Below are 14,319 nucleotides of genomic sequence, written 5' to 3' on the forward strand. Positions count from 1 at the left end.
CTCCTGGAGGTGCTCAGGAGACCATATGTGATGCTGGGGAGTGTAACTCACGTCAGCTCCAAGCAGATCAAGCGCCTTACTTGCTATACTATCCACCTGACCTCACTTCGGTTAATTTTTTTACTCTCTTAGTAGTTTGCCACTTTTTGCTCAGTTAATATTTTTATATTTAACTTATATGAAAGTTTTTTCAGTTCAAACATCTTTTATGTGACCTTTCTCTGTTTTGGGGCCATACTCATTGGTGCTTGGGGCTGACTCCTGGCTCTGCACTCAGAGATCACCCCTGCCCTCTGTACTATTGCTTCAGCCCTGGTTTCTGTCTCTTGAGTAGACTCTAGTGGGTATAGTATTGCCCATCTGTTCTGGAAATTTCTCTGTCTTTACATCTTCAAATATAATTCTGCTCCATTATATTCGAGTTTGGAAAATAACATGTATGTAGACAAAAGTGAACACAAATAGAAACACCCACATAATCAGGGCCTTTGGGGGTCAGGAATGGGGCTCAGTGGTGGAGCATTGGCCCCAAGTTTAATCTCCCACGCCGCCAAAAAAGAAAAAAGAAGGAAAAAAATCTTAAAGTTCTTTTACTGAGTTTATAATGCCCTTCGAATTAGCTTCACTTGGTCAAGACAAAAGATGGTGGTGAAGGAGGAGGAGGAGGTGGAGGAGGAGGAAAACAAGAGAGAGAGAGAGAGAGAGAGAGAGAGAGAGAGAGAGAGAGAGAGAGAGAGAGAGAGAGAGAGAGACTGTGCAATTGGCCAAGTGGAACTGATTTGAAGGACTTTTGAGTCCTAAAAAGGGAATTTGGGGCACGGGGGGGGGCATGGAGCAGTGTTTTGGGTAGTTCCCTATAACCAAGCTACTTTTGCAGCCAGGAATTCCCAGATAGGGCTGCAAATGCTGAGTTCACTTGGACAGAATTATCCACACTCTGAACAGACCGGCAGGGACGGGGAGACGTGGAGAGTGGGTGCTGATGGATGCAGGGAACCGGCGTTGGTGGGAGAAGCTTGGGCACTGGGGTGGTGCAGTGGTTCACGGAGTCAGGGAGAGGCGGCAGGCTTGGGGCCTGTCTGCACACTAGCATCTTAACCTGTGCTTGCGTGCCCACTGCCCACCGTAGCGCTGAACGTGGGCATCACGGAAATTTGGTTTTAAAGTAAAGGTACTACCTATACCTATAAAACAGATTTGCATACCTGTTTTTTAGGTCTGGGGTCAGGTCAAAATGTCTCAGGCAAAAAGGCCTGGCGCATGATACTGGCTGTAGAATCCCAGCAGGAGAGCAGCCCTCATCCAGATGCTGAAATTTCTCCCTCTTTCTCTCTCGTTCTCTCTCTCTGCTTCATTCTCTCTCTCATTCTCTCTCTTTCCTCTGTCTCACGCTTTTCTCTCTGTCTCTGTCTCTTCCCTCTGTCTATCTCTCTGTCTCTTCTCTGTCTCTCTCTCTGTTTCTCTGTCTCTCTCTGTGTCTCTGTCTCTGTCTCTCTGTCTCGCTGTCTCGGTCTGTCTGTCTGTCTGTCTCTCTCTCCAGATACCTGAGCCCCCTTTCCTGAGCTCTGATCAATCTCACCCCTGTCTAAGTCCTCTGCCTTGTTTGAACGTGCTCACATTGAAATTAGCCTTAGTGACTCTTTCCAGGGACAATCACCACCAAAAACTTAGAAGAACAAGAGTTCAAGGGGGAGTTGCCCTCCTTTCCGACCTTAGGGGGTCTGTCCCTGAGACGCCTCATTTCCCCACGTGCCCAGCATTGCCGTCTCTTTAACCCCTGGCAGCCGAACTTCACCCCTTGGCCAGAGCTACGCAGCTCTGGACCCTCCCCCTGCCACTCCCCCCCTCCTCCTAGGCTCCGTTCCCCAGAAATTTCATCACATCCCAGATCAGCCAGAACGTCGTGGCTGTTTCTCTGGGTTAGTGTTTAACCAAACATCTCACTCTAAGTGGGCTCACCTGCCAAAAGAGGCTGAGAACAGGACAACAACCACGGCTGCAAGAGAGGGACAGGGACCAGGGGGGCCAGGGCAGGGACCGGAGACCGCAATGGAGTCTGGCTTCACCTCCAAGGACACGTATCTGAGCCACTTTAACCCTCGGGATTATCTGGAGAAATATTATAACTTTGGGTCCAGGCAGTCAGCAGAAAACCAGATTCTTAGGCATCTGCTGAAAATCCTTCACAAGATATTCTGCCTTGGTGAGTTTGTCTGTGATCTGTGGGGCTCCCCGCCGAAAACATGAGGTCCCGCAGTCTCGGGGCGTGACTTGGGGTGGCGCCTCCTTTGGACAGCCCAAGGGACGGTCTTCCCATCTCTTAAAGACAGTCAAGCGCCTGACGTCATTAGGGATGTTGGAAGGTTTGCAGCGGACGTTCAGGTACTCAAGCTAGTTTGCGAAAGGGAAACCGGCAAAAGGGCATTCTGTCCTCCGTCTCCTGGGGACTTGCGGCAAGTGGCCAGGGCCAGTCATGTCCCTATGTCATCTTGCCGGGGCGCTGCAGGATGACAATCCAGTGCTTCCTCTGTGTCAGCCTCAATGGCATGTTTTGAATAAGCCTGGGGGGAAGCTGTCCCAGCGTGAGGAGGGACCTCATGCTTTTTGACCAAAGACGTTCTATAAACTAAGACAAAGAACCCTTTTGTTTTCCCCCCCTTTACCTGCAAGCCTTCCCCAGCAGCTTTACAGTCTCTGCCTGGGAATCTCTCTGGACCCAGGGTCTGTAGACTGGATGCAAATCTTCTCTCCCTTTCTCTCTCTTTTTTTCCCCCTGCTCCTAGACCTCAAACTATTCTAGCAACCTGCCTCTACCCTGGATTGGGGAGTGGGAAATGGGAAGATGTTCTCAACACAGACAGGGCTGAGGCATGGCTCAGTGCTGGGGGGCGGGTGGGGGATGCACGTGCCTTGCGTGCATGGGGCCCTGGCTTTGATACTTTGATGGGGAGGCGGCTCTCTTGGGGGCCCCCTGAGAATCTCGGTGCAGGCGGGCTTAGAGTCTGTTTCGTCCCTTCCCTCACCTCTGTCCCCATTCCCTCCTGCCCCACCCTCCAGATGGTGTGAAGGGGAACCTCCTGATTGACATCGGCTCTGGCCCCACCATCTATCAGCTGCTCTCCGCATGTGAGTCCTTCAAGGACATCATCGCCTCCGACTATGTCGACCAGAACCTGCTGGAGCTGGAGAAGTGGCTGAAGAAAGAGCCAGGGGCCTTCGACTGGTCCCCGGTGGTGACCTACGTGTGTGAGCTGGAAGGGGGCAGGTAGAGACTCTGGGCTCTCCTTCCTGCTTCCGGTGGGGTCCCAGTGCTCTTCTGAGCCAAGAATTACCCTCTGAGTCCAGATTGAAAGCTAAGGAGACAGAGAGGGCCCAGCACATCCCAGTGGAAAAGCAGAGCTAGATGGAGAGAAGGAGAGAGTGAATTCGTGAGCATGTGCATGTGTGCATGTGTGTACGGGTGTGTGTGTAGATGTGGTGTACATGTGTGTGGTATATGAGTATATACATGTATGTGGGTGCATGTGTGTATGGATATGTGTGTGGTATACATATATGTGGTATACAGGTATGTGTGTACAGGTGTGTGCACACTGGGCCTATGTATGCACGTGTGTGGTATAGGTAATTTCTGTGTGTGTGCATGTATGCATGTGTGCACATGTGTATACTTCCTATGCCCTGGCCCATGAATTTCACTTGGACCTTTCTCTCTCCCTCTCTCCCTCTCCATTTCTCTTGCCCCTACATTTCCTCCTTCTTGCAAACTTGGTGGGCTCACCTGCCCTCGATCTTTCCTTTCCTTTGCACTCACAGTGGGAAAGCATATAGGTTTCATTTATGATTTTAAATAGTTTTAATTGCTGTTCTGTGGCTTATTAGTAACAGTTTCTCATGCACATAATTCCAACACCACACCCATCACCAACCTACCCTCTCCCAAGGACCCCAACACCCCTCTCTTCCAAGCTCTTCACTCCCTCCACCCCTCCATCCCTTGCCCATCCATGGTATGAATCAGTTCTCCCATTATATTGTCTTGGGCCCTTTGCTGCTCCCTTGCGGTGTATCTTATGAGAAATAATCTGTATCAGTCCCTTTCGGTCCCATAGCTTCCCATCCCATTCATCCAGCGTGGATGTTTTAGTGGACGTGTCCCGTGACCTGCTCAAAGAAGGCCTCTGGTCTCCTGGCAGGACAACACCCTGCAAGAAAGCAAGTGTAAAACCTTTTCAGTCATCTCAGAGCTTTCCTTCCTTTAATTTAGCAAACCTTTGCATCTCACTGCCATAGTAGAGGGTCCCGCTTGTGTTAGAGCCCCCCTGGGGGAAGGCAGCAGCAGCTAGGCCTTTGAGAGCAATGGTCTGCAGCCTTTTGAGCCCTGCCACCCGAAACCCATCCTGTGGGTCGCTTTATGATGACTCTGCTCACCAAGATTCTTGCCAGTGGTTTTAAACCTTTCCACAGACTACTGGGTGATGACCACTGATTTACAGCCTTTGGGGCCACCTTATAAATGTTCCGGGTCTCGAGAGGCATTAGAGGTGGAGTTAGGAGAGCGTCATGACCCAATGCCCACTTACAGAGATTGCTGGCTAGTGTGTGGGGAACAGGCTGAGGCCAGAGATGCTGGTGCTGGGGTGAGGTGTCCCTGTCAGGGTGAAGGTCAAGATGGAACATATGCAACTTGGTGATGAGGCTGCCGGGACCGAGAGCGGGAAGCGTCCAGGGTGACTCCCATTTTCTGAGCTTGAACAATGGGGTTGGTGGGGAGGGGGGAATGAGGATGATGCCAAATTCCCCAATTCCGGGGATCGGTATAAAGTCATGTGGCCTCACCCTGACCCTAGGGGTGGGTGTCCGTCTGTCTCTCCTTCTGGACTAAAGAGCAATTCATTTCTCTATTCTAGTCCTTCTGCCTGATTCTCATTTATCTGCCAACTTCCCTCATCAGTTTTCATTCTGAAATGAACTCAAGCATTTGTTTCTGTTTCTTTAACCACCCCCTATCCCCTCTCCTGACTTCTAGGTTATTTGAAGTCTAAACTGCATGCTCATTTGCTTACAGGTCATGGCATATTGTTGGTAGTAAGCATGAACTGTTAAGAGTAGCCAGTCAAGATTACTCTTGGAGACAGGATTCTTATGCATTGTTCCTAACAGCCTTTCTGTGCTCATGTGGAGTCCCTTAGCTTCCCCTGAGTTTATTCTAATTCCTTTTAGCAGAGGGTGTAAGTTCTGAAGTCAGATACCAGAGGTTCTACAACTTTTGTTTGTTTCCTCCATTGTCAACTCAGCCAAGATTATCTTGGCCATTTTAACATCATTAAGGATGCCTACTCAGCTGTGCTCAGGGGTTATTCCTTGCTTTGTGCTCAGGAATGACCCCTAGCGCTATGACCATATGTGGTGCAGGGGATTCAAACTGGAATCAGCAGAATACAAGGCAAGGAGTGACTTAATCCCTGTATTATCTCTCTGGTCTCTCCTTTACGTTTTTTATATAAATAGCAGAACAAATGTACAAGGGTCTTCATAAAAGTCTGCTGAGATTTTGATTGTGATTTTTTTAATTCCTAAGTTAGAACAATTGAACATACTGAAATTTCATAAGTGTGGATCTTTGTTTATTTATAACTTTATTTGAAGGGGGCCAGAGTGATAGTACAGCAGGAAGGGTATTTGCCTTGCATGTGGCCAACACAGGTTTGATCCCCGGCATCCTATATGGCTCCCTGAGCAAACTTCTGGGAGTAATTCCTGAGTGCAGAGCCAGAATAACCCCTGAAAATCACCTGCATATGACCCCCAAAGCCAAAAAATAATAAAATAACAACTAAATTTTTCTCAGCATTGTTTTATAATTCTCATACTTTGCACAGATTTTCCTTAATTTTTTCTTATTGTTCATCTGGGGAGATAGTACGATGAGTGAGTTTGTACATGGTTGAGCTGGGTTTGATCCCCAGTACCACATAATGAGCCCTGAGCCCTGCCACAAGTGATCCCTGAGCACAGAGCCAGGCACAAGCTCTGAGCACCGTCAGGTATGGCCCCAAAGCCAAAATATTAAAAATAAGATGTCCTATTATTTTATATTCTAAAACCTTAGTAATTTTAACATAATTTTGATTTTATTTTATAGCTTATAAAATAAGAGAAATACCTTGAACCCTGGAATCTTGCTGACTTGGCTGATTTTTGTAGTTGTGGGCTTCAGTTTTAGTAATATCAATGAAGTCAGTAGGTTGCTAGGAAGACTCAAATTTCTACCTGTTTTTGTGGTTGACGTTTACGTGCTCCATCTGTCCCAGAAAGAGGACTTGAAATCTTAGACCTGTACTGTGACTTGATGGTCTTTTGCTTCCAGTAGTTCAGCAACCTTTGCTTTGTGCATTTTGAAGCCTTGGTATTGGCTGCATACAAGTTTGGCTCCTGTGTCTTCTTGTGAATGATCATTTTTATCCACGTGCTAGTATTCCCTTTCCCTCTGGTAATAAACTCTACTCTGGTATCAGTATCACCCCGTTGATCTGTGTGGGATGATGGTAGATCCTTTCTCCAATGGTCCCAGTCGACTTTTCCCTGATCATTCACACCCTTTTCTCACTTCCTCCTCCCAAGTGTCTGTTGGATTTAGTAACCTGATTCTAACAGAATGAGGCAGAGAAGTTGGGACACCAGTTCTGAGATTCAGCCTCAAGAGAACAACCCCTCTCCTGGTTGTGGGAACTCACTCACCGGCTCTGACATGCCCTGAGGCATGGAATTGGAAGCAGATTTCCCTTTTCTGGACCTGAGTTGAGGGTAATGGCTCCACCAAAGCCTCCAAATAAATCTGAGCACATGATTTTGCCCCACAGAAACCAGGCAGGACTTCCTTGCTTGCCATTCTGGACTACTAAATCAGGGGTAAACGGTTCTGCACCCGTTGAGCTTGGAGCAAGATCATGGTATGTATCGCCAAGATGGAGACTCACGTGGAATGTCCTTTTTTTCCTGAGTCTTCACCACCTTCCTTCCTGCAGGGTTTTTGTTTTTTTTTTAGATCACCCCTGGTGATGCTCAGGAGTTTCTCCTGTCTCTGCACTCAGAAATTATTCCTGGCGGTGCTCAGGGGACCGTATGGGATGCTGGGGATTGGACCCCAGTCTGCTGCTTGCAAGGCAAATGCCCTACCTGCTGTAATATCGCTCCGGCCCCTTCCTGTAGTTTTATTTTGTTTTGAGGCAAATCCGGTTGTTCTCAGGACTTACTCTTGGCTCTGTGCTCAGGGATTATTCCTGGCAGTTTCAGGGGACCATGTGGGGGCCAGGAGTGAACCCTGGAAAACAAGCATCTTGCCCACTGTACTATCTCTCTGGCCTCTCAATCTTTCTGTATTTTCTGCAGAGAATGTTTTACTTGCAAATAGCATGTCGGGAAGAACTTGCTTCTCAATCCAGTCAGACAATCTCTGCCCTTTAATTGAATCGTTAGTCTGTTTATGTTACAGTAGTACTGAAACCATTGATATTCTATGATCAAGTCTAAATCAGGTCTACTTTCCTAGGTATACTTTCATACAATAACACTATAGTGTATTGGTATTATTTCACTTTATTTAATCAGTCAGTGGGACTTTCATTTGTTTATTATTGCTTCTTTGTTTATTTTCATTGCTGGGGGGTTGGGAGGCTTGCCTGGTGATGCTCAGGGGTCCATGCAATGCTGGAGATCAGCTCTGAACCTTGTACAAGCAAGACACATTCTCTGGCCCCAGAACCACACTCCATCCCCTTTATTGGTTCTTCTTTTGTTTCTTTTTGTCACACTCCACAATGCTTAGGGGTTATTCCTGGCTCTGTGCTCAGGAATCACTCCTGGCAGTGCACCTGGGGACCATATAGGATGCCGGGGATTAAACCCAAGTTGGCCATGTGCAAGGCATGCTACTATCTCTCCAGCACCTACTGTCTTCTTTTTAACTGTGGTTGAGTGCAGAGCAAGGAGTAACCCCTGAGCATCTTTGGGTATGACCAAAAAAGTATATATATGTATATATAATATATGTATATATAATATATGTATATATAAAATACACACATACACACATACATATATGCATATTATACATATATGCATGTGTGTCTATCTAATATTCTTTTTGAAAAAGTTTATTTTTGTTTTGGAGGCCACACCTGGTGGTTCTCAGGACTTACTCCTGCTCTGTGCTCAGGGAACGCTCCTGGTGTGGCTTGGGGGACCATATGGGATGCTCATGATTGAACCTGGGTCAGCTGCACACAAGGCAAGCCCTCCCATTCCCCCATCTCTCAACCTTTATATTTTTTATACAGATCTACTAGGGACAAATTCTTTCATTTTATCAACAGCAGAGAAAAATCAGTGACTTTTTTGTCTTCTTCACAAAAAGAAGCATTTAGCAGATTCATGTTCTACAGTGCCAGGGGTCAAAGCTAGGGTCTCACATTGGCAAACATAACAAATTTGACACCCAGAGTCACTCTGGCCTCTCTCTGCCCAGTGCCCATTGTCACAATCATAGTTCTGAAATCTCAAGACTTTAAGTTAAGGTCTCATATTTATATTTTCTTTCAAGTTTCAGTTTGGACACTTGCTTCTGGTCATGTTCATGCAAATATATTTTATGCTTCTTCTGTGACTTTTCTAGTTGTTGAGGTCTAAATGCTGAGTGATCTCTTTGCTGGCTAAGTCTTCAAATAATTTTTTTAAAGCCACACATGAGTGACATATTTTTCAAGCCACCCCCACACACACAGATGGAGTGAACTTTTACTGCCTTTCACAATAGCAGCATCGTAAAATTGTTTAATATTGCTTAAATATTGCTTCACATTTCTCCTCTGGCATTTAGTCGAAAGTTGGGAGAAGTGGTGTTCAGATTTTAACCCTTAATTAGAGTTTTTCTACCTCTGTAATATTTATAGTGAAGATATATTCTTGTTGGTGTTTGGACTAACAAGATACTCAGGGACTAGTGCTCAAGGTGGGGGGTGGGGTCTCTCTTGGAAGTGCTCAGGAGACCACGTGATATCTGACATGAACCTGGGACTCCCTCACATGCTGTGCTCCAGCCCCCTGTGGGAGATCCCCAATTCCTGCTCTTCAAAATGAAAGTGATTTCAAAGCTCTTTTCTACTAACCATGTGATTTCATAGAACATAGTCAATATGAACTTGGGGGAAAGTGGATAGCTATGAGAATTTGAATAATACCCAAATCGCTATCTAAGTCAGACATTGCCTAGTATTTTCAGAATGTGGTTAAAAAAAAGAAATTCTCGTTGTCGAACAGCACACCTTTCCAAAATTCTAGTCATATGTCCAACAGACTTCTAGAACTCAATATCCAGTTTCCCTAGTCACCTCAAGCCTTCCCATCAGATTCAGAAATGAACCCCTAAAATCAAGCAGTCAAAGTTTTTCTATGTCACACCTGGATCCTGAGTTGGTAAAGTGGGTTCTTGAGACTTTGTCCTTCCATGACAGCACTGTTTGATGAAGGAACTCTTTTGGGGGGCCAGAAAGGCCTACGTCCTCATCCTAATCTTCCTGCTATAGCCTGTAGCCCCAGTAGTTTGACAGTAATGGCGATCCCTTTCAAGTCAGGATTTTCTCCCATCTTCAAGTGCCTCTCTGAGCTGGCCTCCCCCAAATGACTTGATTCTAGAAGTCATGTCTGTGTGACTGCTGCCAACCACAGTTTGAGCCTCTCCTATGCCCCTGTCTTTGATGTGTGCCTATTTTACAGGCATCCTCCACCTCAACACTCTTCACCTCTCTCACTGTAAGAACAGAGTACCAGATTTTTTTTATTGAATCACAGTGAGATACAGTTACAAAGCTTTCATGTTTGAGTTTCAAGCATATAATGATCAAACACCCATCCCTCCACCAGTGCACATTCTCCACCACCAATATCCCCAGTATACCCCCCCTTTCCAACCGCCCCTGCCTCCATGGCAGACAATTTCCCCTATACTCTCTCTCTACTTTTGGGCATTGTGGTTTGTAATACAGATACTGAGAGGCTATCACGTTTGGTCCTTTATCTACTTTCAGCACACATCTCCCCTCCCGAACCATCATTGACTTAGTGATCCCTTCTCTATTCCAGCTGCCTTCTCCCCCAGCTCATGAGACAGGCTTCCAACTATGGGACAATATTCCTGGCCCTTGTGTCTACTGTCCTTGGGTGTCATTCTCATATTACGTTATTTTATTTTCCACAAATGAGTGCAGTCCTTCTATGTCTGTCCCTCTCTTTCTGACTCATTTCACTTAGCATGATACTCCCACTTACAAGCAAATCTCATGACTTCATCTCTCCTAACAGCTACATACTATTCCATTTTGTAGGTGGTACCAGATTCTTGCCTCGATTCTTTACGAGTTCAATTAGAACGTGAAAAACTGGGATTTTACAGTCAGCAGATAGTACAGCAGTTCCTAGCATTCACCCCACCTAGAATCTATCCCTGACACCACATAGTGCCCTGAACATTGCTGGGTACAGCCCTGGAGGGCCCAGGGTGGCCTGGGTATCCTCAGCCCTGCAACATCCCAGCAGCACCACATCTATGGGTCCTTGAACTGAGCTGCCAGCCTGTTTGGCTGAGAATTGCTATGCAAGAGCCTCCTCAGCAGCCCCCCAAACTCATTTGCTATGTGCCCAAGGTCATGCCTTGGGACCTGAAATAGTGAGGGCAGCCTTCAAATCTTTCCTCTATAATCAGCACATTCTCTGCAAGCTTTCTAGACATGGTAGGGTGGCTCAGTGTTGGAACAATTTCTACTGTCCTCCGACTCTCCAGTACTCCCTTTCTCCCTCCCCTACCGCCCTCTCTCTCCCTGTGAGATAAAATTGATGTACCATAATTTTCCCATTTAGGATATATAGTTAAGTAGTTCTTAGTATATTTACAGAATTGTTCAAACCTCACAACAGATTTAAAACTTTCTTGTATCTCCCCCAAGGAAATCTGGACCTGATTTCACAGTTGCTTCTTGCAGTTTGGCAGAGGGGAGTGGATGAGGATGATGATGTAGCAATGATGATGATGGTAGTGATGGTATAATGCTAATGATGAGGATGATGATGCTGATGTCATGATGAAGATGATGATGATGACAGTGTTGGAGGAGCCCAGTACTGCTCTGAGCAGTGGAGGAGGCATGACTTGCTTGGGGGCAGTCCATTATAGACACAGGGAGCTCAGGATTCCCTGATCCTTCCTGGGTAATCATGCACTGGGAATGGGATGACATTCAGTTCTCCATGTTTCCCCCATTTCTCCTTGCTCTTCCACTCTTCCATCAGGGGAGGGCCTGAGACTAGACTGTTAGGGACCAAGCTGCCATGCCCAGCTGTGATCTGAGTGCTCTAGCCCCCCTCCCCCCAACACCCGACACCAACAGGGCAGCTGAGTGCCATCTGTGGGTCTGGTCTTGTGTTTCAGAGTCAAGGTGCCGGAGAAAGAGGAGAAGTTGAGGCGGGCCATCAAAAGGGTTCTGAAGTGTGACGTGACGCAGAGCCAGCCCCTGGGCGCGGTGGCGCTGCCCCAAGCCGACTGTCTGCTCAGCACTCTCTGCCTGGACGCTGCGTGCCCAGACCTGCCCACTTACCGCTCGGCCCTCAGGAACCTGGGCAGCCTGCTGAAGCCCGGGGGCGTCCTGGTGCTCGTGGATGCCCTGCAGAGCAGCTATTATATGATTGGCGAGCAGAAGTTCTCCAGCCTGTGTCTGGGCCGGGAGGCCATCGAGGCCGCCGTGACGGAGGCTGGCTACACCATCGAACAGTTTGAAGTGATCTCTCAGGGTTACTCCCTGGCCAACAACAAGGGACTTTTCTCCCTGGTGGGGCGGAAGCTGAGCTGAGCTGGGTGACAACTGCACTCACCATTAAAGCCGTTCCTCCCATTCTGTGTGCCCGGGTGGTTTCTGGTGACAGGTGTCCTACTGTGCTGGGGACACTTTCCCTTCTTCAGTCAAAGGACTCTCACATGGGTCGAGAAATTCTGTTCTCACTCCAGCTCCCAAAAGTTCATCCTGAAGGATGTTGTCTGACCACCCGTATTCTTCATGGAGGTCAGGTGATAGGGGCTGCTCTGAGGAAAACATGTATGACCCCCAAAGCCTATAATTCTCAGACAGGACTGGCATCACCCCCCAGGCTACAAGGAAAGATTGTGTCTGTGGAGACTGGACTCGCTGTCTGCCTCCCTTGACAGCCCAGAGCAAAGAACATGACTTCTTGGAACATCTACATTTGCTTTCCTCCCCTAAATAATGGCCCTTGTTTATGTTTGCATAGTGGCTGACAAAACCACAAGCATTCCTTGAAAATGGGATTCTCTGGTTGAGACATTTTAAACACAAGCTTCTGGGGGGCAGAGAGTGGGTAGAGTAGGTAAAACACTTGCCTTTCGTGCCACTGACCTCAGTTTGATCCCTGGCACATGGACGCATATGTTCAGTCCCCTGAGCACCACCAAGTATGTCCCAATCCTTACCCTTAAATAAAATAGTTTCATACATTTTTTAAAAAAACACATAAAACTGTCCCTGTGGAAGCTTGAGTGGGAAGAATCAGTTTGACAAAAACAGCTTTGATTCTTACCTCTTTTATTTTTTTGGCTGGGGTTGGTTTGAGGCCACACCTGGCAATGCTCAGGGGTTACTCCTGGCTCTGTACTCAGGAATCACTCCTGGCAGTGTTCAGGGGACCATATAGGAGGCCGGGGATTGAACCTATGTGCTGTTCTATCTCATCGACTCTAACAAAAGCTTTCTAAGGCACTGGGTCTCTAAGCAAAGGAAGTCCTCAGTGATTTTACCTGTAAGACGACATTTGTTACATTGCATTATAAATTTATTTTTCTGTTTCCCCAAGGAAGTGTGAGCCTCTTAGGTTTGTGTTTGGATTCCACAACAGTGGCCAGACCTGGCATCAGCCCTGGATGCTAAGCAGTAAGCAGCAGTTGGTAAGGGCCCCTTTCTGGGAGTTTCTGTCCCAGGCTTGGGAGAGGTAGGCAAGGAAACCAATCAATAATGAGACACTTCTTAATAATAAGAGCATGGAAGGAAATTTGACAGGATAAAGAAATGGAGATTGAGTAACAGGATTTGTGACTGGAGTAGTACAAACAGGAGGGATTTGTTCATTTCCCTGGTAAGTGATTTTTTAAAAAAGCAACCCAGAAGTAGGAATTTGGGCGAGAATGGTGCTCCACAGCATCGTCTGCTCAGATGACATTGTCTTTCTGCTCTGCCTCTGCCCCTGAGTGGATTTTTCACAGGATGACATCTTTATTAGAAGCTCTCCGGCCTCTCACATTGTATTGCCCACCTCTAACCCAATCACAGACAAAGCAGCAGTGTCACAGTGACACACGACACAAGTGTTAAGATCTATAAGAGAACAGAGTGAATTCTTAGATGACAACCAAAAGACTAAAGAAAACCTGCTGGATTCAGTGAATAAGACATAGTCTCTGTTCTCTGCAGCAAGCCAGTGTTTTTTTCAACTATATAGATCAAGTCATTCTGGCTCTGCCACTTTAAGTCATTTTTATTTTATTTTTTGGGGGGGTGAGGGGAGGGTGTCACATCCAGTGGCTATGCTCAGGCCTTACTCCTGGGCCCAGGCTTAGGGATCACTCCGAGTGGTGCCTGAGGACCATATGCAGTGCCAAGCATTGAACCAGGATCGGTTGTATCTTAATTTCTGTACTGTCTCTCTGGCCCCTAACAAGCCTGTCTTGATCTTTTAAGAGAGAATTTTAGTTCTGGGTTATGGAAATCTTTAATGGAACTGCCTTCCAGAAGGGTTGTGATAAAACTCAGTTTCTATACCATATGCCATCAATTTCTTTCTCATTGAAGGAACATTGAACAAATATTTGCTTAGCACCTTGCACATACCATTTCTGTGCTAGACGGTGAGAATACAAATGCAACCCCAATGTCACTTGCTCATGGGGACCTGTCTTTTCAGTTACTCATGCCCTAGGTGCTGTTGGGTATTCACAGGAGTAATGCAGCTTACAACAAAAATCTCACCCAGAACCCACCCTGTTTAGCACCTCCTGTGTGCTGCAGCAGCTTCATGTCCCAGCCTGAGGGTGCAGGGGTTGCAATGACATCCTTGATGTTAAGAAAGATGATGCCTATGTGTGAGTTCTCCTTGGACAACCCCTAGCCATGCCTGGTTCTTAAGGATAGGTAGGGGACACTTTCCATCTCTCCCAGTGGCCAGTAAATGTTTCCTACAAAGGATCTGATGGTAAATAGCTTC

At 46.9% G+C, this 14,319-nt stretch overlaps 1 protein-coding gene across 1 annotated transcript; it reads left to right on the plus strand.

Moving 5' to 3' along the window:
* Positions 1-2,003: 2,003 nt before the first annotated feature.
* Positions 2,004-11,900, plus strand: NNMT (nicotinamide N-methyltransferase). Its single transcript, XM_004604706.2, has 3 exons — positions 2,004-2,203; positions 3,058-3,265; positions 11,483-11,900. The coding sequence occupies exons 1-3, from the start codon at positions 2,050-2,052 to the stop codon at positions 11,898-11,900; spliced, it is 780 nt and encodes a 259-aa protein (XP_004604763.2). The 5' UTR covers positions 2,004-2,049.
* Positions 11,901-14,319: the final 2,419 nt, after the last annotated feature.

This window comes from Sorex araneus, chromosome 3, assembly GCF_027595985.1.
Source record: "Sorex araneus isolate mSorAra2 chromosome 3, mSorAra2.pri, whole genome shotgun sequence".
In the NCBI taxonomy this organism is placed as follows: domain Eukaryota; kingdom Metazoa; phylum Chordata; class Mammalia; order Eulipotyphla; family Soricidae; genus Sorex; species Sorex araneus.